At 45.2% G+C, this 13,377-nt stretch overlaps 1 protein-coding gene across 1 annotated transcript in view; it reads right to left on the reverse strand.

Annotated features, from left to right (window-relative positions):
- Positions 1-1,694: 1,694 nt before the first annotated feature.
- LOC139402057 (cAMP-dependent protein kinase type I-beta regulatory subunit-like) overlaps positions 1,695-13,377 on the reverse strand; it is a gene marked incomplete at its 5' end in the record, with an annotated part of 30,849 nt that continues 19,166 nt past the window's right edge. Inside the window, 2 exons of the mRNA XM_071146120.1 lie at positions 1,695-1,867; positions 2,591-2,672. Coding sequence (XP_071002221.1) covers positions 1,695-1,867; positions 2,591-2,672 — 255 coding nt within the window. The remainder of the gene's footprint in view (positions 1,868-2,590; positions 2,673-13,377) is intronic.

Genomic DNA, 13,377 nt, shown 5'->3' on the forward strand with positions numbered 1-13,377 from the left:
GAGACCGACTATGATCTATATTTCATTGAAACACCAGTAGAGAACAAACAATTAATGGAAGAGCGACAGAAAAACTATTTCCAGTAAAACCTAGAACCAGTAAAACCTAGAACCAGTGAAACCAAGAACCAGTGAAACCAAGAACCAGTGAAACCAAGAACCAGTGAAACCAGTGGGACTAAAAACAACAAGATAACTGATGTAAAACATACAGTCTGTAAAGTGTTTCTAGGTTGAGAACTTTAGTGAAACAGCACAGTTCAAATATATGGCAAACACAAAGACAGAAACCAGTGGAGTTCAGAAGCTTGTATTTATTTGCTGAAAAGGATGGAATAATATGATGAGAACCAATGAGAGTGTGGAATACAGAAAGATGCTGTTCTATAGGTCAGCTCCATTGGACATCATCTGCCATTGGTCAATTATTGTGCAACTTTGAATCGAGATAGAGATCACAATCTCCAATGACTTAGAAAGAGAATAACATAACTTTGTCTATTTCTCTGGTTTAAACATTTATAATAACATTTAAATCAACATCATCAAAACAAGTTAATCAAACTGCTGTATTCACCAAAAGCTAAGAACTGTAAAGTGATGGAAAATGATCTCACCAATCAATTTAACACAGACCAAAATCAGCTGAAAAAGCATCCAGTGTAAGACATTTGTATTATGAATTTATAGTCCTGAGAGAGTGTGTGTGTGTGTGTGTGTGTGTGTGTGTGTGTGTGTGTGTGTGTATATCCACCTGTATGAGTGTATGTCAGAACGTGTGTTTGTGTATGTGTGTGTACATGTGCATGTGTGTGTGTTAGTGTGTGACCGTGTCTGTGTGTTATGTGTTTGAGAGTGTGTGTGTGTGTGTGTGTGTGTGTTAATCTAACAAACACTATTGCGCCTTTGGAACAATTTACAGATTCAGATTCAGATAAAACATCAGAATGGAGGTATCTTTACAAAATAAAAGCCACACTCCTTCACATGGCACATTTGCAGCATCCATCAATAAAACCCCTATTCAAAATATAACTTCTAACAAACACCCCATCGTCATTCGTACCAGCAACACAAGCACAGTTAAAAAGCATTGAGATCAATGAAACAGACAAGAATAAAAGTCTACCTCTAGTTTTTAGGTAACAAAGGCCTGTGTCATCAGGTAGTGGGTTGATTTGACGTAGAAATGGCAACCACGGACCAACGACCAGGACCCTAAAGCGAAAAGGCAAAAAACTACAACCAGCGCGCAAAGACACCCAACTTCCTCCATCGCTGTACGTAAACATGACATCACTTCCTGAATTCATGACTTCCCTTCCTGAATTACCCCACCCCTCCCCTGTTATAGTTTACCTCATAAAATACATACAAGTGCAATCTACCTCCATTCATTGCGTTCTCCAAGCATGTATCGTATTCAGTAAACATATATGACCCCTGTAACATATGAGCTATTTAAAGTACATCCACACTGTCTGTCCGTCCTCGCCACATTCATCCCACATGTTTCCTTGTTCATTTAAATAAAGCTACAGAGACAGGACAGGTCAAAGTGAAGGAGAATAAGAAGATCAGAATTAGAAGAACAGAGCCAAATGAAAAAAAAGGCAGGAAGAAGCCCTGTCACCAGAACCCCCCTGCCCCACCCACCCGCACCTTTCCCTCCCCATTTGGCCCCCGGTGGCCCCTCACACGGTGAGAGAGATGAAGCTGTTGTATCTCTGGATGTTCCTCTTTAGGATCTCCGAGCAGGGCCCCAGAACCCGTTCGAAGCGGGGCCGGTCCAGCTTCACACACTTCAGGGGTCCCCGGGCCACCACTGTGGCCGCCCGCGGCCTGTTCAGCAGCAGGGCGATCTCACCTGGAGGACAAGGTGGAGTCAGAGGTCAGGGGTCATTCTGATGACTTTCATGAGGGTCATTACTTATGATGATGATGACATATACTGTTGGGGTCCCTATAAGGTTGTGTCCTTTCAGGTCCTTGTGTTTTATTCAGATCCTGGTGTGTGTTGAACAGGTTCCTAACAGTTCCTGGTGTGTGGTGAACAGGTTCCTAACAGTTCCTGGTGTGTGTTGAACAGGTTCATAACAGTTCCTGGTGTATGATGAACAGGTTCCTAACAGTTCCTGGTGTGTGGTGAACAGGTTCCTAACAGTTCCTGGTGTGTGTTGAACAGGTTCCTAACAGTTCCTGGTGTGTGTTGAACAGGTTCCTAACAGTTCCTGGTGTGTGTTGAACAGGTTCCTAACAGTTCCTGGTGTGTGTTGAACAGGTTCCTAACAGTTCCTGGTGTGTGGTGAACAGGTTCCTAACAGTTCCTGGTGTGTGTTGAACAGGTTCCTAACAGTTCCTGGTGTGTGGTGAACAGGTTCCTAACAGTTCCTGGTGTGTGGTGAACAGGTTCCTAACAGTTCCTGGTGTGTGTTGAACAGATTCCTAACAGTTCCTGGTGTGTGGTGAACAGGTTCCTAACAGTTCCTGGTGTGTGTTGAACAGATTCCTAACAGTTCCTGGTGTGTGTTGAACAGGGTCCGTAATGTAACATTAGCCTAAGAATGTGTGTGTAACGTTATCCACTCACCAAAGTAGTCGGATGGCCCCAGACGACCAACCTCGACGTACTCCTCATTGTCAGATCTACGCTGGAGAACAGAGGCTGTACCCTAGAGAGAGAGAGAGAGAGAGAGAGAGAGAGAGAGAGAGAGAGAGAGAGAGAGAGAGAGAAAGAGAGAGAGAATTTTAAATCTAATTTATGCACATAAAGCATTCTGCAGACCCCATGTACAGACCTCATGAAAGAGAGAATAGGGAGGAAAAGAGACAGAGAGAGGGGAATAAAGAAAGAGAGAGACAGACAGCAGAAGGATGAAAAGGGGAACAGACAGCAGAAGGATGAAAAGGGGAACAGACAGCAGAAGGATGAAAAGGGGAACAGACAGCAGAAGGATGAAGAGGGGAACAGACAGCAGAAGGATGAAAAGGGGAACAGACAGCAGAAGGATGAAAAGGGGAACAGACACCAGAAGGATGAAAAGGGGAACAGACAGCAGAAGGATGAAAAGGGAAGGGAGGGGAGAGGAGGGATGAGGAAACGAGAAAATAGGCATTATTTTGCAGAGGCTGAAAATCATCAGTGGGATTAGCCTGAGAGAGAGAGACATTCTTTCCTTTACAACCCTGCAGGTGTACAGGATTTAGACCACTCTGATGTGGGACAACTGCTGACAGACATACAGACACATGGACACACAGGCACAGATACACCAACTGACCAGAGACAGACCAACTGACAACTGACCAGAGTGACAGACCAACTGACAACTGACCAGAGTGACAGACCAACTGACCAGAGAGACAGACCAACTGACCAGAGAGACAGACCAACTGACAATTGACCAGAGAGACAGACCAACTGACAATTGACCAGAGAGACAGACCAACTGACAACTGACCAGAAAGACAGACCAACTGACAACTGACCAGAGTGACAGACCAACTGACAACTGACCAGAGTGACAGACCAACTGACCAGAGAGACAGACCAACTGACCAGAGACAGACCAACTGACAACTGACCAGAGTGACAGACCAACTGACAACTGACCAGAGAGACAGACCAACTGACCAGAGAGACAGACCAACTGACAACTGACCAGAGACAGACCAACTGACAACTGACCAGAGTGACAGACCAACTGACAACTGGCCAGAGTGACAGACCAACTGACCAGAGAGACAGACCAACTGACCAGAGACAGACCAACTGACAACTGACCAGAGTGACAGACCAACTGACAACTGACCAGAGAGACAGACCAACTGACCAGAGAGACAGACCAACTGACAACTGACCAGAGACAGACCAACTGACAACTGACCAGTGACAGACCAACTGACAACTGACCAGAGAGACAGACCAACTGACAACTGACCAGAGTGACAGACCAACTGACAACTGACCAGAGTGACAGACCAACTGACAACTGACCAGAGAGACAGACCAACTGACCAGAGAGACAGACCAACTGACAACTGACCAGAGGGACAGACCAACTGACCAGAGAGACAGACCAACTGACAACTGACCAGAGTGACAGACCAACTGACAACTGACCAGAGAGACAGACCAACTGACAATTGACCAGAGAGACAGACCAACTGACAACTGACCAGAGAGACAGACCAACTGACCAGAGAGACAGACCAACTGACAACTGACCAGAGAGACAGACCAACGGACCACAGTGACAGACCAACTGACAACTGACCAGAGTGACAGACCAACTGACAACTGACCAGAGAGACAGACCAACTGACAATTGACCAGAGAGACAGACCAACTGACAATTGACCAGAGTGACAGACCAACTGACAACTGACCAAAGAGACAGACCAACTGACAATTGACCAGAGTGACAGACCAACTGACCAGAGAGACAGACCAACTGACCAGAGAGACAGACCAACTGACAACTGACCAGAGAGACAGACCAACTGACCAGAGAGACAGACCAACTGACAACTGACCAGAGAGACAGACCAACTGACAACTGACCAGAGAGACAGACCAACTGACAATTGACCAGAGAGACAGACCAACTGACAATTGACCAGAGAGACAGACCAACTGACAACTGACCAGAAAGACAGACCAACTGACAACTGACCAGAGTGACAGACCAACTGACAACTGACCAGAGTGACAGACCAACTGACCAGAGAGACAGACCAACTGACCAGAGAGACAGACCAACTGACAACTGACCAGAAAGACAGACCAACTGACAACCGAAAGCATCAGAAAGAAAAATAAAGATACAGACAGACAGAAAGAGAGACAGAAGATAGATGGTACAGACAGACACACACACACAAAGTCAGACAGAGAAACATACTTAGACTTGGTTGATGTTCATTTCCCTGACTCTTGGAGAGAGAAGTGTTCCTAAACTAAACCAGTGGTGCCGTTGTTGCTGATTCCACTGGTCTGAGTCTACAATGCCCTTTACATCACCATTCATTTACTCTCACAGTCATTACTGAGAGCATGGAAACGTGTGCACACCACACTAATGAATGCACGCACCGAAGCACACACACAAACACAGGCAAGCAAACACACACTATCCAAGAGCTTTCCATCACTGTAGTCCCAAGCTGCTGGCACACAACCCAAGACAGAGCAATTACATGCACACAAAGACGCAAGTCTCACACACGCACGCACACACACACACATTCCCAGGAAAAGAAGGAGAGGAGTCCTCCACAAACAGCTGATGTCTGCTGGACAGCCTGACTGAACTCTGTGACCGACCAGAGGCAAGTGTGTGTGTGTGTGTGTGTGTGTGTGTGTGTGTGTGTGTCGGGCGTCACTCCCAAATAGCACAATAGAGAAAAAATAGTTGAATGATTTATCAAGCAATCCGTACAGCAGCCCAAAGAAAGGTTAAAGTCAACTCTCACAGCTGTTGATAAACGGTTTGAGTGTGTGTGTGTGTGTGTGTGCAACTGTGTATGAGCGAGTGCGTGCCTGCTAAGATCATATATAAGAAGAGGCCTACTGAATATACACTGAGTATGCATATTGCCATGCCATGTGTATGTACAGTTGAAGTCAGAAGTTTACATACACTTAGATTGGAGTCGTTTCTCAACCACTCCACACATTTCTTGTTAACAAACTATAGTTTTGGCAAGACGGTTAGGACATCTACTTTGTGCATGACACAAGTAATTTTTCCAACAATTGTTTACAGACAGATTATTTCACTTTTAATTCAAAGCTTGGAAAATTCCAGAAAATGTCATGGCTTTAGAAGCTCCTGATAGGCTAATTGACGTCATTTGAGTCAATTGGAGGTTTTCCTGTGGACATATTTCAAGGCCTACCTTCAAACTCAGTGCCTCTTTGCTTGACATCATGGGAAAATCAAAAGAAATGAGCCAAGACCTCAGAAAAATAATTGTAGACCTCCACAAGTCTGGTTCATCATTGGGAGCAATTTCCAAACGCCTGAAGGTACCACATTCATCTGTACAAACGATAGTACGCAAGTATAAACACCATGGGACAACGCAGCCGTCCTACCGCTCAGGAAGGAGATGCGTTCTGTCTCCTAGAGATTAACGTACTTTGGTGCGAAAAGTGCAAATCAATCCCAGAACAACAGCAAAGAACCTTGTGTAGATGCTAGAGGAAACAGGTACAAAAGTATCAATATCCACAGTAAAACAAGTCCTATATCGACATAACCTGAAAGGCCACTCAGCAAGGAAGAAGCCACTGCTCCAAAACCGCCATAAAAAAGCCAGACTACGGTTTGCAGCTGCACATGGGGACAAATATCGTACTTTTTGGAGAAATATCCTCTGGTCTGATGAAACAAAAATAGAACTGTTTGGCCATAATGTTTGGAGGAAAAAGGAGGAGGCTTGCAAACCGAAGAACACCATCCCAACCATTAAGCACAGGGGTGGCAGCATCATGTTGTGCTGCAGGAGGGACTGGTGCGCTTCACAAAATAGATGGCATCATGAGGATGGAAAATGTGGATATAATGAAGCAACATCTCAAGACATCAATCAGGAAGTTAAAGCTTGGTCGCAAATGGGTCTTCCAAATGGACAATGACCCCAAGCATGCTTCCAAAGGACAACAAGGTCAAGGTATAGGAGTGGCCATCACAAAGCCCTGACCTCAATCCTATAGAAAATTTGTGCCCAGAACTGAATACGTGTGTGCGAGCAAGGAGGCCTACAAACCTGACTCAGTTACACCAGCTCTGTCTGGAGGAATGGGCCAAAATTCACCCAACTTATTGTGGGAAGCTTGTGGAAGGCTACCCAAAACGTTTGACCCAAGTTAAACAATTTAAAGGCAATGCTACCAAATACTAATTGAGTGTATGTGAACTTCTGGGAATGTGGTGAAAGAAATCAAATAAAAACTGAGATAAATAATTATCTCTACTATTATTCTGACATGTCACATTCTTAAAATAAAGTGGTGATCCGAACTGACCTACGACAGGGAAGTTTTACTAGTTTTAAATGTCAGGAATTGTGAAAAACTTAGTTTAAATGTATTTGGCTAAGGTGTATGTAAACTTCTGACTTCAACTGTAGCTGTATTTGCAAGCACATATAGTTGAAGTCGGAAGTTAACATACACCATAGCCAAATACATTTAAACTCAGTTTTTCACAATTCCTGACATTTAAACCTAGTAAAAATTCCCTATTCACAAAATGTTAATGACTCCAACCTAAGTGTACGTAAACTTCCGACTTCAACTGTACATGTTGATAAGAGGGAATGTACTGTATGTGTGGCTTCACGACTGCATTCTGTGTGTGACAGGGCATTAGTCTGTACTTTCTCCTCAAGTTCAAGTTCCTATAAGGGCATGAATATTACAGTAGGGGTCTGTGTGTTTAATGTACTGAATTAACATTTACATTGTGGGGCCTAACTGCTAGCTAGCTGAGAATAGCAGATCGGTGCTTTAGTCCTTTTACACTATCGTCATAGTCCACTGTAGAGGTCTTGACTGGTCCACCCCAACCTGAATAACTGAGACATGAGAAGACCTCTAGTCCACTGTAGAGGTCATGACTGGTCCACCCCAACCTGAATACCTGAGACCTGAGAAGACCTCTAGTCCACTGTAGAGGTCTTAACTGGTCCACCTCAACCTGAATACCTGAGACCTGAGAAGACCTCTAGTCCACTGTAGAGGTCTTGACTGGTCCACCCCAACCTGAATACCTGAGACATGAGAAGACCTCTAGTCCACTGTAGAGGTCTTGACTGGTCCACCCCAGCCTGAATACCTGAGAAGACCTCTAGTCCACTGTAGAGGTCTTGACTGGTCCACCCCAACCTGAATATCTGAGACCTGAGAAGACCTCTAGTCCACTGTAGAGGTCTTGACTGGTCCACCCCAACCTGAATACCTGAGACCTGAGAAGACCTCTAGTCCACTGTAGAGGTCTTGACTGGTCCACCCCAACCTGAATACCTGAGACATGAGAAGACCTCTAGTCCACTGCCACTGGAGAGGCATGTAATGCCTTCTTGTTTGATGCCAGATACATTTCCAGAAGGGAAGAAAATAAACTAAGCAACACTAAATACATGTATGGAATAGCAACGATAGTTGATTTAGTCGTTGACAAAAAGCACACACATATCTGGGAACCAGGCTAGGGCTGAACTAGCCTGAGATAGTCAGACTACATCACACTCCGTTTCATGTTTGTTGTTGAATGATTTCCAGGGTAGTTCTGGGTAGTCCGTGCACCCTGAAGGGATTTACCAGCTAGCAGTAAGTGAATGTAGTGCACTGCATGGCTTCATCCCAAATGGCACCCAGTTCCCTTTATAGTGCACTCCTTTTGATCAGGGCCCATGAGCTCTGGTGAAAAGTGGTCCTGTATGAAGAGAATGGGAGGCACTTCGGGACACAGCCCATATCTTCAGCCATGTTTAAGTTTAAACGGAGCTGATAGTGCCAGAACCTCTCTCTAAGTCTAATCCTTAGCTCTCTGCTCTGCTCAACTTTTCCTTGGCTCACACTTCTAATAAGAACTAATAATACCCAATAGGAATATAATGAGTCTCAATGAGAGATCCCATCAGACCAAACCATTTAGCACTAATACAAAGGTGTGCTTGTGAGAATGTGGAGAATATGTAATATGAGTGTGTGTGTGTATGCATGTGTGTATTGTGTGTGTGTGTGAATGAGTGTGTGTGTATGCATGTGTGTATTGTGTGTGTGTGCGTATTGTGTGTGTGTATATATGAGGGTGTGTGTTTGCACATGTGCCTGCTTGCCTGAATGTCTTTGTCTGTGTGTGTGATTAACAAAGAAAAATGTGTATAGAGTCCAATGGACTTCTGAGCTGTGGTCGACCTACACTGGGATCACAACTGAACCAACAAAAACACACGTACCATGTTGTTGGTGTAGTCTGGTAGTGTGGTTGTGTGGTAGCGTGGTAGTCTGGTAGTGTGGTAGCGTGGTAGTGTGGTAGCCTGGTAGTGTGGTAGCGTGGTAGTGTGGTAGCCTGGTAGTGTGGTAGCGTGGTAGTGTGGAAGCGTGGTAGTCTGGTAGCGTGGTAGTCTGGTAGTGTGGTAGTGTGGTAGCGTGGTAGCGTGGCAGTGTGGTAGCGTGGTAATGTGGTAGCGTGGTAGTGTGGTAGCCTGGCACTGTAGTTCTACACTGGGATCACAACTGAACCAACAAAAAGACACGTACCATGTTGTTGGTGTAGTCTGGTAGTCTGGTAGTGTGGTTGTGTGGTAGCGTGGTAGTCTGGTAGTGTGGTAGCGTGGTAGTGTGGTAGCCTGGTAGCGTGGTAGTGTGGTAGCCTGGTAGTGTGGTAGCGTGGTAGTGTGGAAGCGTGGTAGTCTGGTAGCGTGGTAGTCTGGTAGTGTGGCAGTGTGGTAGCGTGGTAGTGTGGTAGCGTGGTAGTGTGGTAGCGTGGCAGCGTGGCAGTGTTGTAGCATGGCAGCGTGGTAGTGTGGCAGTATGGTAGTCTGGCTGTGGTGCTCTGAAGCTAAGCTGGGGCTCAGAGACAGACAGGTAGACAGACAGGCAGACAGACAGACAAACAGACAGACAGACAGACAGACCTACATGTTCTGTGGGAAAGTCAGAAGCCTGAGCCTAAGAGCATAGGAGAGTAGTGGTGGACACCAACACACGCATTCAAACACTGACTCTCATTCACGAACACATGCATGTTATGTTCTTCTCGTGGGGACCAAGTCATTGATTCTCATCCCAAATCCTATTTTCCCTAACCCTAAACTTAACCCTTAACCTAACCATAACCCCTAACCCTATCCTTAATTCTAACCCTAACCCTAATTGTAACCCTAAACCTAAAATAGCATTTTTCCTTGTGGGGACCGGCAAAATGTCCAAACTTGGCAAAATGTTCCTTGTTTTATTATCCAGATTAAGTGGATGCCAACAGCGACGGGCCCAAGGCCAGAAGGACCCCTCTATTCCCACCCTTCTTTCCCCTCCTCTTCCCTCCTGCCGTCTCAGACACACGGGGTGCCAGTCTGACGGAGCCAAGAGTAAGGAGGAGGAGAGGAGTGGAAGAGGAGGATATGTTGGGAGGATAAGGATGAGAAGAAGAGAGAGGAGGAAGAGAGGAGAAGAGAGGGGGGCAGTAGAGGATTAAGATCCCAAATGCTAAAGGACATCAAATTATAAGGGAGTTCTATGAGAGAGAGTCTGTACACAGAGACAAACTGTAAGAGAGTTCTATGAGAGAGAGTGAGAGAGAGTCTGTACACAGAGACAAACTGTAAGAGAGTTCTATGAGAGAGAGTGAGAGAGAGTCTGTACACATAGACAAATTGAAAAGAACGGACAGTTTTTACACACTGCTGAACAGGCCCATCCAGGGTGCCCATCCAGGATCACTATCTCATATATAGCACCCCATGAGCTGAGCTCTCTAGATACAGTACAGTATTGACCATGAGCTGAGCTCTCTAGATACAGTACAGTATTAACCATGAGCTGAGCTCTCTAGATACAGTACAGTATTAACCATGAGCTCACCTCTCTAGACTCAGTACAGTATTAACCATGAGCTGAGCTCTCTAGATACAGTACAGTATTAACCATGAGCTGAGCTCTCTAGATACAGTACAGTATTAACCATGAGCTGAGCTCTCTAGATACAGTACAGTATTAACCATGAGCTGAGCTCTCTAGATACAGTACAGTATTAACCATGAGCTGAGCTCTCTAGATACAGTACAGTATTAACCATGAGCTGAGCTCTCTAGATACAGTACAGTATTAACCATGAGCTGAGTTCTCTAGATACAGTACAGTATTAACCATGAGTTGAGCTCTCTAGATACAGTACATTATTAACCATGAGCTGAGCTCTCTAGATACAGTACAGTATTACCATGAGCTGAGCTCCCTAGATACAGTACAGTATTAACCATGAGCTGAGCTCCCTAGATACAGCACAGTATGTCTTCAATAAACATGGGGATGTCCTCATTTACCGTACCCCTGGCCAACAGGAAGAGGAAAAGATGAGTAGAGGGAGGGAGGGGAGGGAGAGTTGGGAGGGAAGGGGAGGGGGTTAGCAAGAGAGGGAGAGAGAGCCAGAGGGCAATGGGGAAGGTAGACAGAAGGACAGAGAGAGAGAAAGAGAGGGGAGAGAAAGCGAGAGAGAGACAGAGAGAGAGCGAGAGACAAAAAGAGAGAGAGACAGATAGAGAGAGAGACAGAGAGAGAGAGTGAGAAACAGAGAGAGAGAGCGAGAGAGTGAGAGACAAAGAGAGAGAGACAGATAGAGAGAGAGAGCGAGAGAGACAGAGAGAGAGAGAGAGTGAGAGAAAAAAAGAGAGAGAGAGAGTGAGAGACAGAGAGACAAAAAGAGAGAGACAGGTTGAGAGAGAGCGAGAGAGACACACAGAGAGAGAGCGAGAGAAAGAGACAGAGAGACAGAGAGAGAGAAAGAGACAGAGAGAGAGACAGAGAGAGAGAGAGCGAGACCGAGAGAGAGAGAGAGAGACAGAGAGAGAGACAGAGACAGAGAGAGACAGAGAGAGAGAGCAAGCCCACCTAATGACAGGCAGACAACATCCATCACTCTGCTAAATACTAAACCTCCAGGAGAGATCACTGGGCAGATAGCACTGTGTGTGAATGGCAGTCTGAGACCAAAGAAACAAACCCCACACAGACAAATTTCTCACACAGACAAATCTCTCTCTCTCTCTCTCACACACACACACACACACGCAACGCGCACACAAACAAGCACACACACACTCATGTACGCATGCAAACACACGCAACGTGCACACACACACAAGCACACACACAGTATTGCAGAATGCAAGGGGTCCTTTTGTCATGTCAAAATGTAGTGGCTCAGAAGCAGGAAGTAATGACTGCTGAACAAACACAGGGGAAAGACAAAGACAGAGAAAGGGATGGAGGGAGGAGAGGAGGGGAGATACGTTGAGTAGCTTGTTCATCCGAGGCCACCCCGCACTCAATGTCTGCACTGTCTCACCTTTTTAGACTGTACCCACACACACACACACACACACACACACACACACACACACACACACACACACACACACACACACACACACACACACACACACACACACACACACACACACACACACACACACACACACACACACACACACACACACACACACACACACACACACACACCTATGTTGAGAGATAGGCCCTCAATGCATAATTGAGTTAGTTAGTTACCCTACATGAACTGTCTTACTGCTGACAGTGTAATACCCTCAGCAGCAATGATATGATGGTAGCTGCTGCTGCTATGAGGAAGGAAGACACATAACCATATGATATGATGGTAGCTGCTGCTGCTGCTATGAGGAAGGAAGACACATAACCATATGATATGATGGTAGCTGCTGCTGCTATGAGGAAGGAAAACAAAGGAAGACTGCGAATCAGTGCAAATGTGCAGAAACTGTGTGTGTCTTGCATCTCGCTGATCTCAATATCTGTAGTGCTGCTCGTGGCCACGTCATTTCTCTGAGTCTACCTTCATTAGATTGGTATATTAGTCTAGTTAGTCTAGCCAGCTATCTAAACTGGTAGTAATCATGGCCAAATTACCGACCGGGCACGTGCCCAGAGGTACTGACCTGCAGGGGTACTGACCTGCAGGGGTCCCACATTGATTTTGTTCGTCACTCTTATTCAGATATCATATTAACATGACATAATGGCAAATTGTGTCAAATTGCAGGACATTTGCTGTAAAACTTAAACAAAAAAAGGTTCTGTAAAGCAAACTTATTTGTGTTAAAAGGAAACTTTGGGATTTTGGCAATGAGGTGCTTTATCTACTCCCCCAGAGTCAGATGAACTCATGGAGACCAGTTTACGCCTCTGAAACCAGTATGAAGGAAGTTAGAGGTAGTTTGCCAGCCCACAGTGGAGGTGTCATAATACCCATAAAACCTAGCGGTCAAACAGGGAAATGGTTCCACTCGTTTTTCAATTCATAGGGGAATTTAGAAACACTTAAAATAAGGGCTGTGTTTCGTGTAGTCTTATTTATTACTACATGTAGCTAACATTAGATAGTTAATCAAGAGATTCTTACCTTTGCCTCGATTTGGCCGTCTCGTCCAGATCATCATGGCATTTTGTAGTTGTTTATGATAGCCACATTAGAAGCTAATTAGAATTTCATTTATTAGGAGTTTATAAAGGCGAATATATTGATAAGTCACCTTGTCAGGGAAAGATTTACAAGGTAATCAAAATGTCACGCCAGGGTAAGCCTACATGAAACAGACCTTATTTTA

The sequence above is a fragment of the Oncorhynchus clarkii genome, unplaced genomic scaffold (genome assembly GCF_045791955.1).
Source record: "Oncorhynchus clarkii lewisi isolate Uvic-CL-2024 unplaced genomic scaffold, UVic_Ocla_1.0 unplaced_contig_566_pilon_pilon, whole genome shotgun sequence".
NCBI lineage: Eukaryota > Metazoa > Chordata > Actinopteri > Salmoniformes > Salmonidae > Oncorhynchus > Oncorhynchus clarkii.